The sequence below is a fragment of the Peromyscus maniculatus genome, chromosome 7 (assembly GCF_049852395.1).
Source record: "Peromyscus maniculatus bairdii isolate BWxNUB_F1_BW_parent chromosome 7, HU_Pman_BW_mat_3.1, whole genome shotgun sequence".
NCBI lineage: Eukaryota > Metazoa > Chordata > Mammalia > Rodentia > Cricetidae > Peromyscus > Peromyscus maniculatus.
Window position 1 is genome coordinate 16,549,100 of NC_134858.1, and position 25,992 is coordinate 16,575,091.

At 51.1% G+C, this 25,992-nt stretch overlaps 1 protein-coding gene across 2 annotated transcripts in view; it reads right to left on the reverse strand.

Moving 5' to 3' along the window:
* Positions 1-25,992, reverse strand: part of Olfm2 (olfactomedin 2) — a 79,058-nt gene that overhangs the window by 39,510 nt on the left and 13,556 nt on the right. The window contains exon 1 of one of the 2 annotated variants that reach the window (XM_006987037.4): positions 19,714-20,111. The exons of the other annotated variant lie outside the window; for it this stretch is intronic. Coding sequence (XP_006987099.1) covers positions 19,714-19,848 — 135 coding nt within the window. The 5' untranslated portion in view covers positions 19,849-20,111. Of the gene's footprint in view, positions 1-19,713; positions 20,112-25,992 lie in introns of those variants that run through there. 2 annotated transcript variants of the gene reach the window in all.

A 25,992-nucleotide genomic window follows, 5' to 3' on the forward strand; every position in this document is an offset into this window, starting at 1 on the left:
CCTGGTGTATCTCAGGGTCTGGGTTGGCCTTGTTTCTCTGGAGTCCACAGCACTGCTTTGATCTGTTGAAACTTGGATTTGTTTCTGGTCTAAGTTCCAAGGATCTGGGGTCTAGCCTTATATGCATGTTCAGCCCTTATCTATCCAGGGTTTGTGCTTGATCAAAATCTGGCAGAGTCAGCTTTGGAGCATCTTAAGACCTGAGGGTTGTTTCTTTCAGGACCTGCAGTCTGATCTTAGCTTGGTCTATCTTAACACACGGGTCCACCAGGTGACTCCACAATCACAGTGCCCTAGTCTCTAAACACGCTGTCACACATGGAGCCCACCCGCACCAAGCCCAGGGCCTCTCAGATGATCACCCACCACAAATGACGGCTATGCTCCGGGATGAGGGAAGGCAAGGCCATTCCATTTTCCAACATGATTATCTGGAATTCATTCTTTCCTTAGAAAGTATGAGCCCCACCCCCCTTACTCTGTATTCCAGGATGGCCTTGAATTCCCGACCTCCTGCCTCCACTTCCATGCTCTGATGATAGGCATGTACCTCCACACCTTGATTTTATCCCCCACCTCTTTCTCCCTGTCTTATGTGTATTATTTCAAGTATATTATGTATTATTATGGTGCATATGATGTCTCCGTGTGTGTGCACATGCATGTGTGTGCATGCATGTGTGTACATGCATGTGTGTGCATGCATGCACAAGTGCAGCAGCATGTGTGGAGATCAGAGAACAACTTGAACGTCAGTTCTTTCCTTCCACAATGTGCAATCCAGGGATCGAATTCAGGCCCTCGGGCCAGGCAGCAAGTGCCTTCCATCTGAACCACCTTGCTGGCCCCATGTCTTGGCTTCTATTACATTTTTTAAATTTTATTGTGTATATATGTTCATGTGTGGGCATGCACCATAGTGAGCATGTATTCAGAGGACAACTCTCAGGAGTCAGTTCTCTCCTTCCAGCACGTGGATCCCAGAGATCAAACTCAGCTTGCCAGCACCTCTCTCCATTGAGGCATCCTGCTGGCCCTGCATCGGGGCTTCTAACAGTCTGTGATCTCGACTGTCAGTCAGTCTGTTCACAGAACACAAGAATGAGTGGCCGTGTCCATCATCACCTCTATCTCAGCGTCACTCCCAAGGTGATTCTGACCTGTGAACTCACCCTGAGCATGACGCCTTTGGAACAAAGCACTCCCAGATCCCCAGGGCCCAGTCTCTGCTAGCTGGTACTAGCAAACAAGCCATTGTGGTTCCAGTATGAAGTATCTCCCACAGGATCACACATTTGAACCCTTGGTCCCCAGGTAGTAGTGCTGTTGGGGAAGGTTGTGGAAGGGGAGCCTCTATGGAGGAAATGGGTAACTGGGATTTTTCATGTGTATACGTGTGCATATGCGTACATGTGTGTATATGTATATTGTAGAGGTCAGAGGTCAATCTCAGGCATCCCTCAGGAGCCATCTACCTTGGTTTTAGGGGACAGTGTCTCTCATGAAACAGGCTGGGCTGGCTGGCTAGCAAGCCCAGGGATCCTCCTTGTTTACCCAGTATGGGGACACGCAAGCTGCCATACCTGACATTTTACATGGGTTGTGTATGAAGCTCTGGACTGAATGAGCTATCTCCCAGCCAGCCTTCGAGTCTTGTATATACTTCCCAGGGTGCCCAGGAGAGACACTACCAACGGTGCGGGAATACTTTTTGGGAAGAGAATCTAAGTACACCAAGCTTTTTGTCCATCTGTTTTATTCCTCTGGGATAAAATCCTATCTACGCAGCTTCGGTTCCATCCTGACATTCAGTTCCTCTATGCCCCCCTTTTCTTCGCCCCCAGAGCTGAGGACCGAACCCAGGGCCTTGTGCTTGCTAGGCAAGCACTCTACCACTGAGCTAAATCCCCAGCCCCCTATGTCCCTTCTTTTACCAACCCCTCACAGCTCTAGTAACAACCGAGCTCTTATGCCTTCAGCCTCATTATCTCCTTGTTCCTTTGTCCTTAGCTCCTTCCTAGCTGCTTCCTCCTGACTCTCAGATCTACAGAATCTCTGTCCTCCTCTCTTCTCTCTCACCCAGCGGTTCTCTCTACCATCTACAGAAAGCAACGCCTTGTTCTTCTTGTCCTGGCCGCATGGTTCTGTCTCCTCTGTTCCCGCCTCACTCTTCATCCCACCTGGCTATGCAAAAACCTCTTTTTTTTTTTTCAGTCAGTTACTCTGGAATGTCACTAGGCTTGAAGGCAAGGGATGGTGTGAGCTTCATTTGCACAAAAACCAAAGCTATGCATCTGTGGCCTGCTGGTCTCCTAGGCCTTGTAGGGGCGTTAGTTATCTGGTGTCAGAGAAGCTTAGCTATTTGACACTATGGTCTGGGAGTATTGGGGCACACAAGAATTTCATAGCAGAAGACAGCTGAAATATTAAGGCTATATAACACCAAATATTCTGTGATAAATGGCTTCCCATTAGACAGACCCTTGGCTGGTCAAAGCATAGCTTTAATACACAGCTGGATCTCTATAGTATATTCTTGCAGCCTGAAAGATTCGAGATTTTATAATCAATGTCTGCTCCCTTACTTCAGGGATTCGGGGTGACCAGCCACCTCACTCTCCTAAAGCCATGCCTGTCCTACCATGCTGAGCTCTAGCCCCTCAAACTTGGAGCCAAAACAAGCCTTTGGGATGGCTAGTGGTAACTGCCAACCACACAATCCAGAATCTTCTGGAAGAAAGGCCTCTGGGCATGTCTCTGTGGGATTATTTTGATTGTATTAATTGTGGTGAGAAGACCCTCCCTCCCCCCCACTGTGTGGGGCCTTTTCCAGGCTGGGATTCTGGAGTGTGAGCATGGAGTGAGATGAGCATGTACTCACACATGACTCTGCCTCTTGGCTTTGGACACAATGTGACCAGCTGCCTCCAGCCCCTGTTGCCATGACTTCCCTTTTATGATGGGCTGTATAAAGGAACGTGCATCAAAAGAAACCCTTTCTCCATTAAGTTGCTTTTGTTAGCACACTTTATCACAGAACAGGAAAAGAAAATAAGCATCAATTTCCTCAAAATTGCTTCTTTTCGAGAATGTGGTTCCAGCAAGAAGAAAAGTAACTGATATGTGTTCCAATGCTCCAGGGTGAGGAGACAGACTTGGGGTGCAGAGTCGAGGTGGTTAAAGCTGCAGGCCCGGAGGGGGGGCAGGGAAGTGCTTTCTGAGTAAGCAAAGGAGCTGAGGTCAAAGCCCAGCCTCCTGTAAAGGCCAGACTTGGAGGCGTGCACTCGTAACCTCAGTGATGGTGAGGCAGAGACAGGAGAATCCTGGGGCTCACTAGCTGGTCAGTCTAGTCAAAAGATGAGCTCTAAATTCAGTGAGAGACTCTGCCTCAAAAAATAAGGTGGATCTGCCCATGGTGGCACACAACTTTTAACTCAGCACTCAAAAGGCAAAACAGGTGCATTCAAGACCAGCCTGGTCTACATAGTGAGTTCCAGGCCAGCCAGGGCTACACAGCAAAACCTTGTCTCAATGATGAAGATGATAATGATGGTGATGATGGTGGTGGTGGTGGTGACATGATGATGTGATGATATGGTGATGACATCATGATGATGATGATGTAATGATTGATATGATACGATGGTGGTAGTGGTGGTGATGATGATGTGATATGATGGTGACATCATGATGATGGGATGTAATGATGATTCTATGAAATGATATGAAATGAAATGATATGATATGATATGATAGTAGTCGTGGTGGTGGTGATGATGATGTGATGATGTGATATGATGGTGACATGATAATGATGATATGATGATAACATAATGATGATGATGATGTAATGATGATGACATGATATGATATGATATATGATATGATGGTGGTAGTGGTGGTGGTGGTGATGATGATGTGATGATGTAATATAATGGTGACATGTTAATGGTGATATGATGATGACATCATGATGATAGGGTGTAATGATGATAATATAACATGATGATGATAAATGGTGAAATGATGGTAATATGATATGATGATGATGTGGAAACTGATAGAGGAAGATACCTGAAGCTGACCTCTGGTTTCTACATGTGTGCCCCACATATCCTAGCACACACATGTAAGCTACAAGGCTATGAAGCTGAAGATCCATAGGGTTTGGAAGCTGCAGAAATCCAGAGCTGTGGGCAGGCAACAAGAAAGGCATGCAGATGAGGGACCTGCAGAGGGCAGTCAGGGAACAGGCCAGGAGGAGATGCATGGCCTCCGGAGATACCTCTCCAGCTACAGCTTGGATACACCATGACTCATTCCAGACATATCTACTTTTGGACACATCTGTGAGCAGTCATGGGCATGTGTACAGAGCAATGTGATTCCAGGATAAGCCATGTTTGTATTAGTGGATGTATATGAGGATTCGTGAAACTGTGTGTAGTTCTCTAAGGCCATGAACTTTCATTATGATCTCTCTATTCTCAAATAGACACTCCTTGACATATGATGGAGCTGTATCCAGATAAACACACTGTAAATAGAAAATGCATTGGGGGAGGGGTTGAGACTTGGCCTTGGGTGGCTCTGGCTGGCCTCAAACTCACTATGTAGCAGAGGCTGATCTTGAACTTCTGATCTGCCTATATGCTCAGCCACAGGCATGTGCTACCACAGTCAGTTTATCCCATGTTGGGGATGGGACCCAGGGCCTGGTGCATGCCAAGTGAACCACATCACCAGCCCCAGCCTTTGAACTTGCTATGTAGCTGAGACTGGCCTTGAATTCTTTATCTTCTCTCCTCTACCCCTTGATGCTGAAATACACAAGGCCACGGTGTGCCGCCACCCTCAGCTCTGTATGCTCATGACCAGAGTGTTAACAAACTGACCAAATGAACTTGGGGAGAAAGGGTTTACTTGGTTTATACTTCCAACTCACAGTCCATCATTGAGCAATGGTTTCCACACTCTCACACTGGGAAATGGCATCTGTGGATACAGTCACCTGACCTCTTGCGTTGCTAACTAGCTCATTGGCAGTGCAGTCACTACTGGAATAGCCAGAGAACACTCTCTCAGACGGCAGCTCCCTTGACCACATGCCTCAGCAGGAGCTGATTAGTAGACCTGGAGACACATGAAGAACTGTTCATGAAGAGGCTCACTGTTCAAGGCTCAACAGCGAGTGTTAGGACTAGAGTCTGGATCCCCAGAACACACCTAAGTACTGCGTGGGTGTGGCAGCCCACCTGTAATTCCAGCCTTGGAAGCCGGAGACAGGAGATGCTCAAAGCAGGCTGGCTAGTGAGGCTAGCCATATCAGTGAGCTCTGGGTTTGATTAAGAGACCCTGTCTCAATGAATCCAGTGCATACACACGCACACACAAGAAAAATGAAAATAGGGGTTTTAAAAAAGGATTGTTTATGGTCCCCAAACTACCCAGTTATCGTGTTAACAGTGTCATCTTGGGATACATGGTGGCTCCACACTGAGGTCTGGGCCCTGTTTGTTATAGTGATGTCTGAGTGACATCTTTGGTCCTCATATCAAGGCTTGTGTCATCAGGTCTTTTTTTTTTTTTTTTTTTTTTTTTGGTTCTTTGAAACAAGGTTTCTTTGTGTAGTTTTGGTGCCTGTCCTGGATCTCTCTCTGTAGACCAGGCTGGCCTCGAACTCACAGAGATCCACCTGGCTCTGCCTCCCGAGTGCTGGGATTAAACGTGTGGGTCACCACCGCCTGATCAGGTCTGTCTTAACTGAAGACATAATCATTTCTTTAATCTAATCCCAAGAGCCTTAATCCTGAGTTGGGTATTATTCTAAAGGTCTTATAGCTAGAAATTAAAACCAAGAAGGGATATTTACTCTTGTAAGTAAGTCTTGTGTGTGTAATACAAAGACACAGGCGGACGCTGTGTTAAAGTTACCTAAAGCAGGGCAGCAGGATAGATCAGTGGGTAAAGGCACTTTCTGCCAAGCCTGATGTCCTCAGCTCAGTCTACAGAGTAGGAGAGAGCCCGACTCCTGAAAGTTGTCCTCTGTCCTCTACATGCATGAGTGCAAATGCACACACACACACACACACACACACACACACACACACACACACACGAATACATGCATATATACCACACACAAGAAAAAGGAAAGCCAACTCTCTGGACCCACAGAGAGGGCAGGGCAGAGCATGTGGTGTGGGATTTATCCAGTGTGCTTAGTCAGCACCCCTTGCTGGAGCTTCTGGAAGCTGTAGATGGTGCCATATCTCTGCCTGCCATGTTATGCCCTTGATGGGAGAAACTTTACCTGCAACCACAGAAATTTGCACCAAATTGGTGATAGACCTCAGTGGAGAGAGGATTGGCCTTGCACACCAGAAGCCCTGGGTTCTACCCCCTACCCCACCCCACCCCCCGTACCACCTAAATGGGAAGGTGGGGCACACAGCCTACCATCCGGCCATTCCAGGGGCAGACGCTGAACTCAAGCTCCTCTTTGGTTGCAGGTGCAGACCCCCCAGAGGTTACATGTGACCCTGTCTCAGAACAACACTGGGAATCCACAGAGCATGGTCCACATCCTCAGGTGGGCTCCCCTCGCCCAGCTGCATCTCAGCACACCGACATGCCTGGCTATGCACAGACAGTCCCCAAATGAGTGACACATGCTGAACATTTCCTCTTGACCTAGAGCCTCGTACATCCCACATGACATCACATTTCACTCCTGTACTCTGCAGGTGGGCGGGCCAGGCATCCTCCCATGGCCACTTTGCCTTTCTGTTTTGTGTTTCTGTTTTCATTTTGTAGACAGGGTCTCACTGTGTAGACCTGGCTAGCCTGGAACTCTCTGAGATCTCTCCTGCCTCTGCCTCCTGGGTGCAGGATTAAAGGCCTGTGGCTCCATGTCTTTCCGGATGGACTGATGAGGTAGCCAGGAGCAGGCTGCGATGGATCAGACATCCAGGCGGTCAGAGCTGCAGTCTCTGCCAAGCACTCTCTGGCTGGTTCCTCCCAGGAGGCTGCGGGGGACTGCGGGGTTGGGGAGAGGGCAGGCCAAGTGGCTCGCTTAATTAATTAGTCCTAATTGAGATATCTCTGCAAATATCCCTCTATTGAAGGTCATGGTTCATCGGTTTCCTGGGAAATCGCACTGTCTGTGTCTGGAGTGCTGGAGTACGGCAAAAATAAGAGACAGGCCGCCTTGTACCTTGGCCCTCCTGCTAAGGACAGTGGTGTTCAGGGAGCCGTGGGGTCAGGCTCAGAGATAAGCAGAAATCCAGGTAGGGGGAGATGGAGAGGGGGTGGCGGTAGGAAGGTGGGGACCAGCAGGGACAGAGGCGGAGGCAGGCTCCTCTTTGAATCACAGGGAGAGACACAGGCAGGGAAACCGCACAAGAGGGAGGCCCAGAAGTGGGGACAGATGGACCGGCGGGCTGGGCAGACAAATGTCCCTCTGCCTTTTTCTGCCTTGCTCGCCTGGCCTCCTCATCTCCTGGGCACACGCCACCCCACCTGCTACCCGCCCTCCCGCAGCGGCAGCAGTGACAATCAAGCCTGATTCCTCTTTGGCCCAGTCACCCCCCCTCCCCTCCCCTCCCCTCCCCTGTCCCTCCTCCCACCGCTCCCTGCAATCATCTCGCTTGTTCAAAATGAGCCTCAGCGGCGGGAGCCAGACAGCTGTTCCGTCCCGGAGCTGGTGCCGGGTGGCAGCGGGGACAGTGGGAGTCAAGGGTGAGGGGCACAGGGCGGAGGGAAAATTGGGGGCTCAGCTTCCACAGGCTGAGCTACCGCTGCCACGGTCCTCGTGGGTCCAGACACCCTGAACCCTCCCTCGCCTGCCGTGGCTCAGGTCTGACTTCTGCTGCACACAGGTCATCTTTCCCGGCACCACATCCCGGTTGCAGCTTAGGAGGCCTGGAGGGTGTGAGTTCTAAGCCAATCTCCACATCCTTCACTGTTATCAAGGTCCTGTGGTCCCAGGGAGACACAGTCACAGACAGACAGACAGACACTAAAGAGATATAGAGGGACTAAGAAGGTAGAGACACGTGGATCCCTGGGGCTCACTGGCCGGCCAGGCGAGTCAAATCAGCAAGTTCAGGGTAAAAGATGGGAGACCCTGCCTCAAAAAACAAGGCCGAGCCATCGAGATGGCTCAGTGGATAGTGAGCGGCACTTGCCACCAAGTCTAAAAACCTGAGTTTGATCTCTGGTCCTCACGGCAGAAAGAGAGAAGCGTCTCCTACAAGTTATCCTCTGACTTTCACATGTGCATTGTAACGTGAGCCCACCCCACCCCTAATAAATAAATAAGTGTCATTTTTCAAAAAGGCAAACATGACTGCTGTTCTGAGGAATAATGGTGGAGGCTGACCTTGGGTCTAACACACACACACACACACACACACACACACACACAGGAAAGACAAATAATACCCAGAGATAGGAATGCGAGACAGAAGCCAAAGAGAGACAGGAAGATAGGGCAGAGACGCAAACAGGACACAACAGATTTGGAGACACAGGGGAAAGATGGCAGACACAAACACACCCAGAGAGACAGTCACTCCTGGCCCGTCAACAAACATCCACAGAGCATGTCCAGTGGGTGATGGTGCACAGTGAGGACAAGGAGAAAGACAGTCAAGGAACCAGGCCTAGCGGCAAGTGCAGATACTATTGGGGAAGCCGAGGCAGGAGAATTGCTCAAGCTCAAGAGTCCAGGGCCAGAATAAGCAACACACAGACCCCAGGGGACGAAGGGAGGGAAAGAGGAAAAGAAAGAGAGATCTAAGGAAAGAGCAATAGCTGTGTAGAAAGTATGGAAATGGACAAGCGAGATGGTTCAGTGAGGAAGAGTGTTTGCTTTAACCTGATGACTTCAATCTTCAGGATCCACAGTGGGGGAGGGATGGGGGCGCGGGGGTGGGGGGGACAAACAACCGAACCCCCCAAAAAACCGGAAGTGGAGGCGAGCAGCCCACCACTCCTACAGCAAGGTGGGGGGCGGACCGGGAATCCCGGAGGTCTTGGGCCACTTGGCCTGGAGTGCGGAGCGGAGCGCAGGAAGCGCAAAGCAGACTTTGCCTCATAATGAGGTTGGCGCAGTGTGGAGAGCACTTGCCACTCTTTCTGGGTTTGTCTGTCTGTCTGTCTGTCTGAGACGGGGTCTCACTGTGTAGCCCTGGCTGGCTTGGAACTCACAGAAGGCCTGCCTCCATCCCCTGGTGCTGGGATTCAGTGGTGTGCCCCCATGCCTGGCTTCTCTGCAGAGGACTAGGGTGTGGTTCCAATCACACAGCAGCTCAGTCATCTGTGATTCAGTTCCAGGGCGCCCGACGCCCTCTTCTGGCCGCCATGGGCACTGCACATGGGTGGTGAACGAACATCCATTCAGGCAAAACACCCTTACACATAAAAATAATACATGAATAAACTTCAAAAAACTTAAAACAGGGGTTGGGGATTTAGCTCAGTGGTAGAGCGCTTGCCTAGCAAGATGAAGGCCCTGGGTTCGGTCCTCAGCTAAAAAAAAAAAAAAAAAAAAAAAAAAATAGAAAAAAAAAAAACTTAAAACAAGCAAACAAAAACTTATTCTTTAAAAAGGAGGTGATGGGCCGGGCGTTGGTGGCGCACGCCTTTAATCCCAGCACTCGGGAGGCAGAGCCAGGCGGATCTCTGTGAGTTCGAGGCCAGCCTGGGCTACCAAGTGAGTTCCAGGAAAAGGCGCAAAGCTACACAAAGAAACCCTGTCTCGAAAAACCAAAAAAAAAAAAAAAAAAAAAAAAAAAAAGGAGGTGATGGGCAGAGAGAATGGCCTCCTGAAATATCCTGGGGCCACATGTGCACCGTCACGGAACATGTGTGTACTCCCCATTTCCTACCTCATACCACTCTGCTTCTTTTTCTGTTTTATTTTAGGGATGTCTGGGTCCCAGAGCCTCGGCTTGCAATTGTCTTGGTGCACACCAGGAAGCAGGTGGCCCCTCACTTCTAAGCCCTCCTTCTTGGTACCCCTTCACTCAGTTCATGGGCTGGAGATACGGTCCGGGGTGCTTGCTGTACAGGCACGAGGGCGTGAGTTCAAATCCCAGAACACACACAAGCCTGGACATGGTCATGTCTGTTTGTCGTGTGCGTGTGCGTGTGCGTGTGCGTGTGTGTGTGTTTCGAGACAGGGTTTCTCTGTATAGCCCTGGCTGTCCCAGACCTCTCTCTGTAGACCAGGCTGGCTTCGAACTCACAGAGATCTGCCTGCCTCTGGGATTAAAGGTATGTGCCACTACCAGCCAGCGGCAGTGTCCGTTTGTAATACGAGTGCTCCTGTGGTGCAATTGGAGGTAAAGATGGAAGAATCCCCAGAAGCCTGTTCTAGAATATTCAACAGTGAACAATAAGGAGACCCTCCCTCAAACAAAATGGAAGGCAAGGACCAACACTTGAGCTTGTCCTTTCACCTCACATGTGTGCTGTGCTGTGGCCTGAGTGGACCTGCATGTGTGTGGGTGCACACACACACATGCACACGCACACACACACACACATGCACACACACACACATGCACACACATGCACATACACACACACACGCGCGCGCGCGCGTGCGCACACACGCACATACACACACATGCACATACACACACATACACACACACACACATGCACACACACGCACACACACAGAGACTCATCTGGGGGCTGAGGCTGGAACTCCATGGTGTAGCATTTGCCTAGCATGGAAGCCAGCAAGGCAAGAGGAAACAATTTAGGCATTGCCACCTCCAGAAACCCCCTGTCACACAGGGCTGGTTTCACTGCCTCTCTGCCACCACAACGTTCCAGAAATAGTCCTGTCACCACACATGCCTTGTCATGTCATGAGGACTGAAGACCTAATTGATAGTGGAGAGCCTGGGGAATGCGCAAGCCTGCCCTCCCCTTTCCTTCCTCTCTCAAGACAGGGTCTTGCTGTGTCGCCAGGCTAGGTTTAAACTTATTATGCTCAACTCTCAGCTTCTCAGGGGCTAGAATTACAGAGGTGCATCATCATATGTTCATCATATGTGACTTTTTTTTTTAAACAGTATTGGGAATGGAACCCAAGGCCTCCAGAACCCTGTTCCTGTGCTCTGCTGCTGAGCCACCCCTACAGCCCCTCACTGGGGGATTCTAGGCAGGTGCTCTACCACTGAGCCACACCCCAGCCCCTCACTGGGGGATTCTAGGCAAGGGCTCTACCACTGAGCCACACCCCAGCCCCTCACTGGGGGATTTTAGGCAGGGGCTCTCACTGAGCCACACCCCAGCCCCTCACTGGGGGATTCTAGGCAGGGGCTCTACCACTGAGCCACACCCCAGCCCCTCACTGGGGATCCTAGGCAGGGGCTCTACCACTGAGCCACACCCCAGCCCCTCACTGGGTGACTCTAGGCAAGGGCTCTACCACTGAGCCACGCCCCAGCCCCTCACTGGGTGTGGTGGTTTGAATAACAAGGCCCCCAACAGACTCATATGTTTGAATAATTGGTCCCCAGTTGCTGGAACTGTTTGGGAAGGATTAGGAGGCGTGGTTCTCTCTGCCTGTGACTTGTGGCTCAGATGTGAGCTCTCAGCTATTGCTCCAGTACCATAACTGCCTGACTGCCACCATGTCTCTCGTCATGATGATCATGGACTAACTCTCTGAAACTGCAAGCCAGCCCCCAATAAATGTTTTCTTTTATAAGTTGCTTTGGTTATGGTGTCTCTTCACAGCAATAAAACAGGGACTCAGACACAGGGGATTCTAGGCAGGGCTCTACCACTGAGCCACGCCCCCAGCTCCTCACTGATGGGATGGAGACAGGGCTCTACCACTGAGCCACGCCCCCAGCTCCTCTGAGGCAGGGCTCTACACTGAGCCATGCTCCTTGTTCTTACTCATCTTCTCTCTGGAATTCACAGCCCTTTCTGCAAAGCAGCTGGCCCCCTCATACTCTCTCACATCTCAGGCATCTGAGCAGAATCAAGCAGCCCAGATCAGCCTGACCATCTCCCCGTCTCTCCAACCTCTTTGGCATTTACAATGGCCCAGCTCCCATCATCCCCCACTTATAGTCTAATCTCATCTGTCCTACTCTCATGATCTCCAGCCTTGTGTCCCCAGAAGCCTCAGGAGGACACCACTAACGCTGAGCAAAGTCTCATTCCTCCCCTGCTCAGAACCCTCCACAGCCTCCCATCTGGTCACCCATCTAGTCTCCTATCAAGTGTTTATTGACCACGTACTATGCGCTGCTAGGCTAGTGCCAGGGCTACATAGCCAACAAAAAATTCATTTAAATGCCAAGAGGGTTTGGCAGCAAAGGTACTTGCCACCAACCAACTTTCAAGTTATCATCCAACTCTATAGGCAAATTGTGGCACACACATACGCTCATACACAATAAATACAATGTTTAAGAGATGGGATGTAAGGCTGGGCGGTGGTGGTGCAAACCTTTAATCCCAGCACTCGGGAGGCAGAGGCAGGCGGATCTCTGTGAGTTCAAGGCCAGCCTGGTCTACAGAGCGAGATCCAGGACAGGCACCAAAACTACACAGAGAAACCCTGTCTCGGAAAAAAAGGGGGGGGCAGGGAATGTAGCTCCTGTCACACCTCCACGCTCACTTCCTCTTCTCCTGCCACCCACTTTGCTCGGGTCACACTGGCCTGCTCAGTCTTTCCAACGTTTCAAGCATGTTCCTGCCTCAGGACCCTGGTTCTTGCTGCTCTTTCTACCCTTAAAGCTTTTCCTCTCAATATCCTCCTCAATCCCTTCAGATTTGTACACAAATGTCATCTAATCCGAGAGGCTTCTCAAGCCAAAAACAATGTGTGTGTGTGTGTGTGCAAAGGACAGCTTGCGGGAATAGGTTTCCTACTTCTACCATGAGGTCCTGGGGGTGGAACTCAGGTCATCAGGCTTGGTTGCAAACCATTACCCATTGAGGCATCTCATTGATAGAACGCCTCCAGCCACCTACCACAGAGTTATCAATGTCTCTTTTACCCTCTGTTTAGGATGTCAGCCTTGCACACACAGTGTTGTGTGTGGATGTGTGGATGTGTTGTGGTACTGGGGATGGAACCACAGGTTTTTGTGCATGCTAAGCAAGTGATTTACCATTGAGCCACATCCTTGGCCCAAAAATCCAGTGACTAAGTGGAGAATTTCTCCCTCCCATCCTCCTTCCTGAGCCAGAAATGCTCAAAACTCTAGGATCAGGCTTTCTTGCAGTTACACTTCTCTCTCCTTGCCTCCTTCCTCATCTCCTTCCTTCTTTCCTTCCCTCCTTCCTTGCTTCTTTTCGCACAGGGTCTCACGTAGCTCAGGCTAGTCAAACCTGCTGTACAGCTGAGGATGATCTTGAACTCCTGATCCTCCTGCCTCTACCTCTGGGTACAGGGATTCCAGTCATGTCCCATCATGCCCAGTTTAATCAGTGTGGGAGATGAAACCTGAGGCCTTGTGCAGATGAGGGAAACACTCTACCAACTGAGTCCCAGGCCCAACTGCAGCCCTTATTCCTAAAGACTCTCATTTGGGTTGAGAAGAGGGCTTGGCAGAATGAGCAGCAGCAAGCCTGGACACCCCTTTCCTTCTCCCCGTCATTAGCCCCGGGACTCCCTTGAACCAGGGGACTGTGAGCAATAGCAATCTATGCCATACCATGGCAAAGCTTTAGGGGCTGTCGGGGTCTTGCTGTGCTCCTTCCTCCGAGGCTTGCTTCCATGGTGGTGTGACTGGAGAGCCTCCATCATTTTGGGTTCCGAGAGACCACCTGGGACAGAGCCCTCCCATCACAGCCAGCATAAGACAGAGACATCTCAGAAGCAAGAAATAAACCTGGTCTGAGCTCAATGGCTAAGCGCCTCGGATGTTGGTTACCATGGCACTGCAGGACCTCTCTAGACTGATTTTGGGGACTTCCTCCTCCTGTGAAATTGTCAAGAAAAACCATAGATGACGGATATCTTCAGTACTCAAAGAACCTTCTGCTGGCCCCTGCTTAGACCCTCCCTTTTCCTCTTGGGGGCAAAGGGTCCTCATCAAATGGAACCCTTTCATTGATATCCCCTTCTGTCCTTCAGCTCAAAAGTGAAATGACTCTGAATAACACTTGCCAGGCAAGCCTGACAGCCCGAGTTCAATCCTGAGGATCCACACAGTGGAAGGATAGAATCAATTCCTGCAAGGTGTCCTGTGACCTCCACACACACATCATTAACATAGACAACAAATAAATTAAAACGTAATAAAACAATGAAAACAAAACCCAACAAGGTGGGCTGCACCTGAGGAATAACATCTGAGAATGACTGTTGGCTTTTACACACACACACACACACACACACACACACACACACACACACACACGCACATGCATGCACACACATGCATGCAGGCACACACACACATGCATGCACACAGGCACACATGGGGGGGGCGGTGTCAGGCTAGAGCAGAACATACAAGATGCAGGTAGTTCAATCCAGGTCTTCCGTGATGGCAGCCATTTGACAACAGAGATGTCAGCTTTTAGCCTGAGTCTGGATTTATGGTCCCTAGGTGAGGAGCCATTCGGCTCAAGGCTCCCATCTCCCGGGGATGGTTCATGGCTGGAAGCCAGCCAAAGGAAGGAGGGGAGGCGCTTCCCTCCACTCCCTCACAGAGATGTGAACACAAGCCTACACTGCTTCTGTGCATTGTGGTGGGGTAGGGTGCAGACTCAGGGACAAGCCCACCCACATCAGGGTTCACTGCCGCACCACCGAGGCTCTGTATCACGCCAGGCACAGCACCCAAACTTCTGAGTCATAGCTTAGGAATTCCCACTGTGTGAGTTTACCCTCTTAGCCTCCCCCACAACCCATTGTTGAGCGCCTACTAGGAGGCTTCAATCTGTTTTTGCCAACCCTCGGGGTCAGTGGATGGAAAGATGACAAGACAGATAAACAGAAGAAACAAAGAATGAATAAATGGGTGATGGAGGGATGGAGGGAGGGAGGGAGGGAAAGACAGAAGGTTAATGGAGAAGGCAATGGTTATAAAGAAGGATGGATGGAGGGATGGGGATCAGACCTCCGTTGTCCACACAGTTCTGTGAGGTAAGAACAATCATTCCTGGGCTGGCGAGAGGGCTCAGTGGGTAAAGGCGCTTGATGTCAAGCCCAACAACCTGAGTTCTCTCTCCAGAATCCACATGGTGGGAGAAGAGAACTAATTTTGTCCCCTGACCTCCACATGTGCCCTGTAGCACACAGATACCCATCCCACAAGCATACGCAAAATAAATATATGTAATTTAAAAAGAATTATTATTCATATTTCATGTATAAAATTGACTTTAAAACTTGAAAATATATCTAATTTTGGTATGATTTTTTTTTGTGTGTGTGTATGTGTGTGTGTGTGTGTGTGTGTGTGTGTATGAGTATGAGAATGTGTGTGTGTGTGTATAACCATGTGTGTGCAAGAGCATGCATGCCACGGTGCACGTGTGGAGGTCAGAGGACAAACTCAAGTGTCTGTCCTTACACTTCAACTTGTTTGAAACAGGGTCTCTTGTTCACCATTGTCCATGCCAGACTAGCTGGCCCCTGAGCCTCCAGGGGTTTCCCAGTCTCCGTCTCTCCATAGGAGTGCTGGTGCTACACACATGCACTGCTGCATCCAACTTGACTGGATTCTAGAGATCCAGACTCAGATCCTCACATTTGCAAAGCAAAGTGTACCCACTCATCCACCTCTGCAGCCCCGGAAACATGAAGAAAACAATCATTCTGACTCTATATGCTTGCATGTGATAGATGCCCACTTGAAGGTAGAATCCAAGACTATTTCAGATGTGATTACAGAGTCTACTGCATGGCAAATACTGTGAACCTGCTCCATCAGGCCTTAGGCTGCAGCAGTGAGCAAAACGGTGCTTCCTTGTAGGTGCTGGTGGCTGTCTTTGTGGTGCTGGGATTGAACACAAGGCTGAGAACCAGGCAAGCACTCTAGCACTGAACTTCAACTCCAGCCCTTCACGGGTCTTACCGTCTAAAAGAGACTCTGAAGTCTCCTTACCTAATAAGGAAATTGGTGTTTAGAAAGATCTAATGATTTCCCCCAAAGTCACATGGTTTGTTAAGTTGCAGGGCCAGAATTAAAATTCACACATATCCAACTCAAAATCCTACCGCTGACAGAGCATCTGTTCTGAAAGACCCAGGGCAGGAAGGTTTGTTTCAGTGTATACATACTTGTCACAGAAGAGACAATTGGTAGTTTTGTTAAATTAAATGTCTAGGGGGATGCATTAATGGATGGATAGAGATATGGATGTTGGAAGTACAGATTGTGGGTAGTAGGCAGACAGATGGTTGGATGGTGGGTAATGGATGGAAAGAGGGATTGGTGAATGCATGGAGATGTGTGTGTGTGTGTGTGTGTGTGTGTGTATGCACATATGTATGTATATGTGTATGTGTATATATGGAAGGAAGGATGAACCCATGTCAGGATAATGGATGGATGGATAGAGAGGCAGGTTCAATGATGAAGGGACAGATGGAAAGATGAGTAAATGGACCCATGAATGAAAGAAAGGAAGGGTGGGTAGAAAGAAGGATAGATGGTTGTCTGGGTGGATGGAAGGAAAGATGGCAGGATGGCTAGCTGGATGAATGAATAGAAGGAAAGATGGATGGAAGGGCGCATGAATGGGTGAACAGAAAGATAGATGGAAGGATAGGAGGGTAGATGAGTGGCTAGAATGATGGGTGGATAGATGGATGGATGGATGGATGGATGGATGGATGGATGGATGGATGGATGGATGGATGGAAAGACTGGGTAGTAGATGGACAGAAGGCTGGGCGGATGGATGGATGATGGATAGGTGGATGGATGGGTGACTGGGTAGTAGATAGAAGGCTGGGTGGATGGATGGATGGATGGATGGATGGATGGATGGATGGATGGGGATCTGAAGAGATCTCTGTTGCCCACAGTTCTGTGAGACAGGACTGACCTATCACTGACTTTCTCAGTCAATAGCTTGGGATGCTACTGGCTTTGGCCAGAGTTGGAGAACAAGTTGGAGTAATCCAGATTCTACATAGACCTAAAAAAACCTTTTCCCCCCTCTTCTTTCATTTTTGTATGTGTATGGATGTTTGTCTACATGTATGTCTGTGCACCACACATCTAGTGACTTCAGGGTCCAGAAGCAGCCATCGATGGCCTTGGAATTTGAATTTCAGACAGTTGTGAGCCACCATTTATGGGGGCTGGGAACTGAACTTGGGTCATCTGCAAGAGCAGTCAGTGCTCTTCCCCCCCCCCCCCCCAGGGCTGAGGACCAAACCCAGGGCCTTGTGCTTGCTAGGCAAGAGCTCTACCACTGAGCTAAATCCCCAACCCCGCAGCCAGTGGTCTTAATGCTAAGTTAACCCTCCAGTCCTCCGTCTCTTCCCTTTTTGAGAAAGAGACACACTATGGCTTGGCTGACCCGAAACTTGTAGCTACTCTCCTGCCTCACCCTCCCAATTGCTGGGATTACAGTAGGTAGGAGTCTCCCAGCTCCAAGACCCTTGTTGAGCACCCTCTCCTCATGGTCACCTCCCAGGCATCGCCCCAACCCCTTCGGCAGCTCCCCCTGAAGAGCACTTGGGGAAGCCATGGAAAGACTGCAGAACCGGCTGAAAAGGGCTGAGTGAGCATGAGAGAACTGGGGGGATTCAGCAGATAGGCTGGGGGGATTCCACACCAAGGTGCTGTTAGCTCCCAGGGGCAGGTCTGTCTGGGTTCACAAACACACTCATAGAAACACAACACACAAAAGGCAGCACACATGCATACCAGCCAAGCGTCCACAAACATGTGTAAATATAAACATAAGCATACAAAAATATAATGTATGAACACTCAAAACCACAACTCAAGGCTGGGCTAACTCACTGGCCGCCAAGTCTGGTGACCTAAGTTTGGTCCCTAGGACCCAGACGGCGGAAGGAGAGAAATGGTTCCTGCAAGTTGTCCTCTGACCTCCACATGTGCGCTATGGTATGCTTGCATGTACACACACACTAAATGTACTAAACATAAACAAAAACCATAACTCAGAGACATTCTGACACACCATGCACATGTCCTTGCACACACAGACACTCTCACACAGACTCCCACTTGGATGGAAAGGTGAGTTTGGTTTATGACTTCAATGACACCATCACTGTCCCCCTTCAGATGACAACAGTCAGAAAGCTGTGTCACACCTGTGCATACAAACTCATGTCAGATAACACACCCACACCCGTAGCCAGGGACATACAACCGCAGACACACTGTCAGATTCGTGTCCACCCAAAAGCAATCACACAGGGACACACCCACCCTTGGGAGAACACATCTGCACCCTTATGTCAGAGACACACTGAAGTTTCTCTTCACTGGCCCCTCCACACCCCCAAACCACAGGGGCAGACAGACCAAGACATCCCCATATAGTGACACTTGCTGCCACAGACACAGAAAAAGACACCATGTTGCAAGGGATTGCAAGCCTGAAGACCGGGGCTGAGAGCTAGCTATTGTGTCAAGTACCGTGTGTCCCCTGGCCCGGGATTGGCCATACCCTGGTGGCCTCACTCCCTCACATCCCACAGCTGCAGCTTTTGGGAGCAGAGTCCTTTTTTTGGTGGGGAGAGGAGAGGTTATTGTGGATGCAAAAGGGACCAGCGAGGTTGTAACAACATAAAAGGAAGAAGAGGAAGACGGATGGGTGGAATTGAGGGGAGTCCTGCAAACAGACTCAAGATCAGAGAGGCTCCCACAGGGACAGGGAGCGGGGCATGAGGGAAGTTTTCAATGGAAGAGCATCCTTCCCCGTCAACAGGACAGAGCCACCGGGATTGATAGAACTAAGCGCGCCCCTCCCCCCGCAGGAAGCTACCAGGAGGAGAAGGGGGGGGGGGATAAAACAGAAGGGAGACTAATGAGTTCTGCCCCAGTCTGAGCCTAGCTCTTAACTCCCAGGGTGAGGAGTTAGGGGATCAATATTCAGTCCTCCGGGAGACAGATCACAGGAAGGGAGATGCTGGTACCAGGTGCAGAAGACAGAGAGACGGGCAAAAAAAAAAAAAAAAAGAGGGACACTAAGTCAGAAAGACAGAAATAGAAGGGGAGGGGAGACTCAGGGAAAGGAGAGAGAGAGCACTACTCAGTGACACTTAGACACAAATCAAGCAAAGTCCCAGAGGCTGAAGATATATGGAGACTCGGAGGTGTCCCCTACCCACTCCAACACAGCAGAACACCCTCCTGGCTCCCCCAAAACCGCCCAGCTCCGCCCCACTCTGCCGGGATCTGGTTCAATTCCGCAGCCCTGCCGCCTCCGCCTGGGGCTTGAGCCAGCTCGTACCCCGGTGGCACTCACGGGTCCCCTCAGAGAGGACGCTAGCCCAGCAAATGCAACCATCAAACCCAGAGCTATGCGGGGAACGAGGCTCCCTTGTGCCTCGGGGTCCAGCCGGGTACCCCCAAGAGATCACGTCCCCCAGAGAAGAAATCCCTGCCTCTACCCGGGATTCTGTCACTTTGGAGCTGTGGGGGTCCCTTTCCCAGGAGCTGCTGCGGGGGCTACGGGCACCACGCCCCCCCTCCGGAGCGCCCCCCAGCCCGACTGGCCACTCACGATTTTCTCCGAGGAGCCCGCGCGGGACACTGTGCTGTTGAGTCCCACGAGTGAGGGCAGCGTCTGCGACATCCAGTTAGTGACCATGGCCATGGTGCTCAGCACCGCCCCGATCTTGAGCAGCGGCACCGACATCGCGCCCCTCGCCTCATGCCCCGCGCCAGCACCCCAAAAAGCAGGTGTTCTGTCCCTTTTGCTCGGCACTCAAGCTGTCGCTTACCCACCCCACGGGGGGTGGGGATAGAGGGCCGCGGTGGCAAGATGACCAGGTCCAAGGGGGCGGTGGCCCGCGGGATGGGGATGGGGTGACACTGGGGACGCGCGGCTGCGGCTCTGCGCGCCTCGCGGGCTCAGCTTTATAAGGCGCCGGCTCGGCCACCCCCTCCCGCGCCACCGCCGGGCACTTCCAGCCGCCGTGACGTCACGGCTCCGGCCCTGGAGCCCGCGCGGGGCTGGGGGTGAATGGGGGTGCACCCACCCGGCCCCCCACTCCCCGCAGAGCCTCTGGCGGACCTTCCCCCACCCGCAGAAGTGGGGACATCCCCTTTCGGCGACATCCTCGCCCCTCCCCCGCCGCCGCGGCATCCCCAGCCCCGCCCCCCAGCCACACACATACCCCCCCATCTTCGCTCTAGTCCCCTCTGTACCCTAGTGGCGATCCCCAGGCTCCCTTGCATGCAACACTCCCGCCCCAAAACCCACCCCACACCTCCCTCCCAGCTGACAGGGGGTGGAAGTCGGGTGTCTCCACCCACCTGCTCGGTCGGGTGCGGAGCCCGGTCCCGAGCCCGCGACGCCGCACAGAGCGCAGCGCGGGCCGGACTTTGGTGCTCTCCCGAGCACCGGGACGCTTTTCTCCCGGCTTCCCTGGTCCCAGACCATTCCGAAGGGGATGCCCCGTGTATCAGGGACCAGGGAAGCCCAGAGTGACGGGTGCAGACTCTGGAGTGCGGGTCACTTGGGCAGCAGGAGGTTTCCCTGCTCATGCGAGGGCGGCGGTGCCACTCGGGACTGCCGCCGACCCAGACAGTTCTTTTCGCGGTCAAGTCCCGACGCAGGGCTTGACTCACAACGGGAACTTGGGGCGGAGGTGGGGAACTTGTACATCGGGTCTCCTCCAGCACCCAGGAACCTGCTCTGGGCTGGTCCCCGGGTGAGGGAGGCTGGAAAGCGCAGCGGGCGGCGGGGTGGGGCGAGGAGCGCGCGCGCGGTCGCCTAGCCTCGGCTTTGCACCCACGCCCCCTCCTGGCGTCCCCGCATCACCTCCCGCCGTCGCCGCCGTCGCCCTCGGCCGGCGGCCGCCGCCGTCTGGAGGCGGCGATGACTCAGGCCTTTACCGCGCCGGCCGCTGGCGGAGCCGGAAGCGCCCAACCTCGGGGTGCCGGGGGGTCCTGAACTGTCTCGACCCCACTGAGAAACAAGTTCTGCTCATAGGTGATCTCCAGCGAGGACCACTCCGGTCTGTCTCAGTTTCCACATCTGTAGAGTGGTCCTGGGACCTGGTGAGTCAGGTATGTGTAAGAGGCTGGAGGTGGCCTGCCGCTCAGCTACAGACCAAAGCCGGTGAACACTGCATTAGGGAGACAGACAGGACTTGAGGAAGGGCCGTGGCTCAGTGGCAGAGGCTTGCCTAACATGCCTGAAGCCCCGGGCTCCATCCCCACCACCATCAAAAAGGGTGAGGAGAGCGACGGCTCCGCGGATAGAAGTGCTTGCCACCAAGCCTGGCAACCTGGGTTGGATCTGTAAGATCCACGCGGTGGAAGGCGACCGACTGCCCCAAGATGGCCTTCGACCTCCACTAGAAGGTGGTGGCCGCGTAGCCACCCACCCCACCCCGTTAGCACATTAAATACGTGTAAAAAGAAATTAAAGTGGCATAAGAAATAAAGGAAGAGGGCTGGAGAGATGGCTAAGAGCGCTAACTGCCCTTCCAGAGGAACCGGGTTCAACTCCCAGCACCCACATGGCAGCTGACAACTGTCTCTAACTCCGAGATCTGACACCCTGACCCAGACACACATGTAGGCAAAATATCAATGCAAATAAAAAATAAATATTTTTTTAAAAAAAGAAAGGAAGAAAATGAAGTGCAAATAGGTATCAAAAGGAAGGAGGTGGAGATGTGTGTAGAGGCCCGAGGTATATATGGAATGTCTTCTTCAGTGCCTCTCTGCCCTGTTTTATCAATTATTTATTTAATTTAGTCTTTTTATTTAGTTAGTTAGTTTTGAGACTCACTATGTAGCCCTGGCTGGCTTGGAACTCACAGAGCTCCGCTGTCTCTGGGGTGCAGGGACTAAAGGCATGGGCTGCCACACCCCACTTTTGCCTTTTTTTTTTTTTTTTTTTTTTTTTTTTTTTGGTTTTTGATAAGGTCTGCCACTGAACTTGAAGCTTCCTGATTCGGCTAAGCTGGCCAGTCTAGGAGCCGCAGAGTGCCTCCTGTCTCAGCCTCCCCAGCAGTGGAGGGCAGGCATGCCCCATCCGACTTTTGATTTAGCTGTTGGGCATCTGAACTTGTTCTTGGACGGTATGTATTCTACTGACTGAGTCATGTCCCCAGCCCACAAGCACATTTTTGTTTGTTTGTTTGTTTGTTTTTCAAAACAGGTTTCCTCTGTGTAGCTTTGCACCTTTTTGTGGAACTCACTTGGTAGCCCAGGCTGGCCTCGAACTCACAGAGATCCACCTGGCTCTGCCTCCCAGTGCTGGGATTAAAGGCATGCGCCACCACCGCCTGGCAGAAGCACACCTTTAAACCCAGTGACTAGGGAAGGTAACAGGCCACACCAGAAGGTGAAGGGTGGAGCCATTTCAGTTCCAGGAGAAGATTTTCCAAGGTGGGGAAACCTCAGTGCAAAGGACCTGGGGCCCACAGAGCCAACTAGAGCGGGAATAAGCCAGTTAGTCAAGAAGGGGAGGAATCTAAGGTCACCTGGCTGTGGTGGGTCTCCTGGCCTAGAGAATGACTCACTTTCTCACCTCCTCACCTTGGGTGCTGGGAAACCGGCTGTAAGGACTAAGAGTACTTAGAGAACACTCCTCTTTCCAATCCTCCATGCCTCCCAAGCTCCTCTAACTAAAGATATCAAATAGCCTTCCTGGGCTGGCAAGACTGCCCAGTGGATAAAGGCACCAAGCCTGACATCCTGGGTTTGATCAACAGGACCCAATGGTGGAAGGAGAAAGCTGACCCCTCAAATTGTCACCTGACCTTCACATGCTCGCCATAGCACGTGCACACAAAATAAATGTAATTTCGTAACCTTCCAGGCTCCATACTCATCCCCTTATCATTTCCTCTCGCTGGTCCTGCCTCTCTACTTTCTCCATGTCTAGGTCTTTCCACCTTCCCGTACTCCCTGATTCTGCGCATTTATTTGGCTCCTGTGGGCCTGTTCATGTCCTTCACTCAAGTCTCTGCCATGGTGGGGTAAGCAACCTGCCCTGTCCTCCAGAAAATGGCATTTCCTAGGAATTTGCCCCCTGGCTTCCTGTCCAGCACAAGCCTTGGGAGGAGCAGGTGGAGACTGGGAAGTGGGAAGGGGGGAGAAGGGGGATATGGCTTCCCTTTCTGTCTGCTTGGAGTGGTGTGGGGCTTTTTTTCTTTTTCGAAATTTCTAATTACATTTTACTTATTGTTTGTTTGTGGATGTGCTGAGACACAGGAGTCAGGGGACAACTCGTGGGACGTTGTTCTCTCTTCTGCCACGTGGGTCCTAGCGCATGTGTGGAGGCCAGGAGAGGGCATCGGCTGTTCTGTACGCTCTCCATCTCTTCCTTTGAGGCACAGTCTCTACCTGAACCCGGGCTCAAGTTTGGCTAACTGGAAGCCAGAAAGCCCCATGGTCTTTCTGCTTCTGTGTCCCCTCAGAGGTTCAGTCCCAGGCACGAGTGTGACTCTGTGTGACAACACCCTCATGGTTGTTCAGCAAAGGCTTTAACTGCAGAGCCATCCAGGGACTGTGGGGGAGGGGTGTTTCTCACAGGGGATACCCTCTTCTCACATCAGACGTACATATCTGCCGTCAATATCAGGTATCTTCTTCCATCATTTTGTTTATTGAGTCAGGGTCTGTCAGTCAAACCAAGAACTTGCCAATCTACTAATCTAGACATGCAGCCAGCTCCTTGTCTCTCCCTCCCAGATGTCTGGGTCACCTGCCCAGCATTAAAGTGGACCCTGGGCTTCTCAACTCAGGTCTTCATGCTCACGTGGCAAGCCATTTCCCCAGTCCTGAAGGTCATTTTTGTTTCATTATTTTTAATTTTATTTATTATTATAATTTATTTTTGGTTGTGTTTGCTTGTCTTCTGTGCTGGGGATGGAACTCAGGGCCTCATACATGCTAAGCACACATTCTGTCTTGGATTCATACCCCTACCTCCAACATGGCTGAATATTACCTGAAGAAATTTCCCTGGCCACCTCTGAAGTCAGCCCTTAGCACCATCTGCCTTTACCTTGTTGAAGTACTTCTTTAAGATATTTTTCTTCAGTGCTGGGGATCAAGTCCAGTAGCTCATGCATGCTAGGCAAACACCCTACCACTGAGCTACATCTCCAGCCCCCAGCCCCTATGGGAGGACAGGGTCTAACGTATCCCAGGCTGGCCTGTATAGCCAGGGGTGACTTTGAACTCCAGCTTTACCTCCGGGAATTGGAATGGCAGCATGTGTAAGAAATTGCTCTTAACTGGTTGACCAAGTGTATCTCTGACCAAGGCTTATTTGTGGTCCGAATCTCCACCAAGAGTTCACACCTCCACATCCACCTGTTTCTCAGACTCTGTCTGTATTCCATGAGGCAAACAACTCATGCTACCCACTACAATCAAGAGCATCAGAGGGGGCTGGAGAGCTGACTCGGCAGAGCACTGACTGCTCTTCCAGAGGTCCTGGGTTCAGTTCCAGCACCCACACGTCAGCTCTCATCAGTCTATAACTCCAGTACCATGGGATCCAATGCCTTTTCTGGACTCCCAGGGTTCCTGCACATATGTGGTGTACTTCTGTACAATCAGGCACACATACATAAAAATAAATACTTTTAAAAAAGAATGTGGGAGAGGCTGGGGAGATGGCTCAGTCCATAAGGTGTTTGCCACATGAGGTCCTGTGTTCAGATTCCCAGAACCCATGTAAAAACCTGGTGTGGTGGCCCACGCCTGTAATCTCTGCCCTGAGGGTGGGGTATGGAGACAGGAAGACCCTGGGGAGGCTCTCCAGGCAGCCTAGCTGGATCAGTGAGTATCCAGTGAGTAATGAAATAGAGAAGTGATTGAGGAAGACACCCAAAATCAACCTGTGACCGCCACATACATGTGTACCTATGCACACATGTGCACACGCACGAGACACACACACACACACACACACACACACACACACACAAACACAGTATCAGAGCTGGTCTGTCTCTGTTGGTAGAGTGTGTCCCTGTATGGATGAAGCCTGGGTTCCATGCCCAGTGTTACATAAACCAGGTATGGAACATACCTATAATCCCAGCACTTGGAAGACAGAGGCAGGAGAATCAGAGTTCAAGACCAGCCTCACTTACATAGCGCAGCCCTATAGTGAATTGGAGACCCTGACTAGAAAGAGAGTATTAAGCATCGGGGAGGGTTCCATATCTCATAACCCTACCTCTGCTACTAGGAATACAAAGTGTTGCCACTGCTTGAGCTACAGCTTAGTAACTCTGAGAAAGCTAAGCAGGAGTTATCAGCAAACTCAAGGATCCATCTACCCCAGAGGAATCAAGAGGTGAGTTTTCAGGAAGACACACATGTGACATTCATGGCAGTGGTTTTCCAATCATGACTAAACCAGCTGTCTGTTACATGGTAAGTGCACAATCAGACCAGACCCACACCTAGCAGAATTCCAGCCCACAGATGAGGCGCTATCAACGCCATGGACCACAGCAGTATTTTTCTAAGGAAAAAGAAGCTGGAGAGAAAGACCACAGAGTTTATGATCCTATTTATATAAAATGCCCAGAAAAAGGCAAATCAGTAGAGGCAGGAAAGGTAGACTAGGAATCCCTGGTGCAGTGAAGAGGGAGGGGGAAGTGAGGGTTGTCAGCAGTGGCCGAGACTGGATGGAGGCTGGTCCACAGGTAGGCAGGCTACTTAGGGTATGTAAGCCACACCTGTACGAAACAACTTTATTTGTATTTTATGTTTTAGACAGAGTCTCATAACCCAGGCTGGCCTTGAAATCACTATGCAGCCAAGGGAAGCTGACCTGGAACTCCTGCTCTTCCTGCCT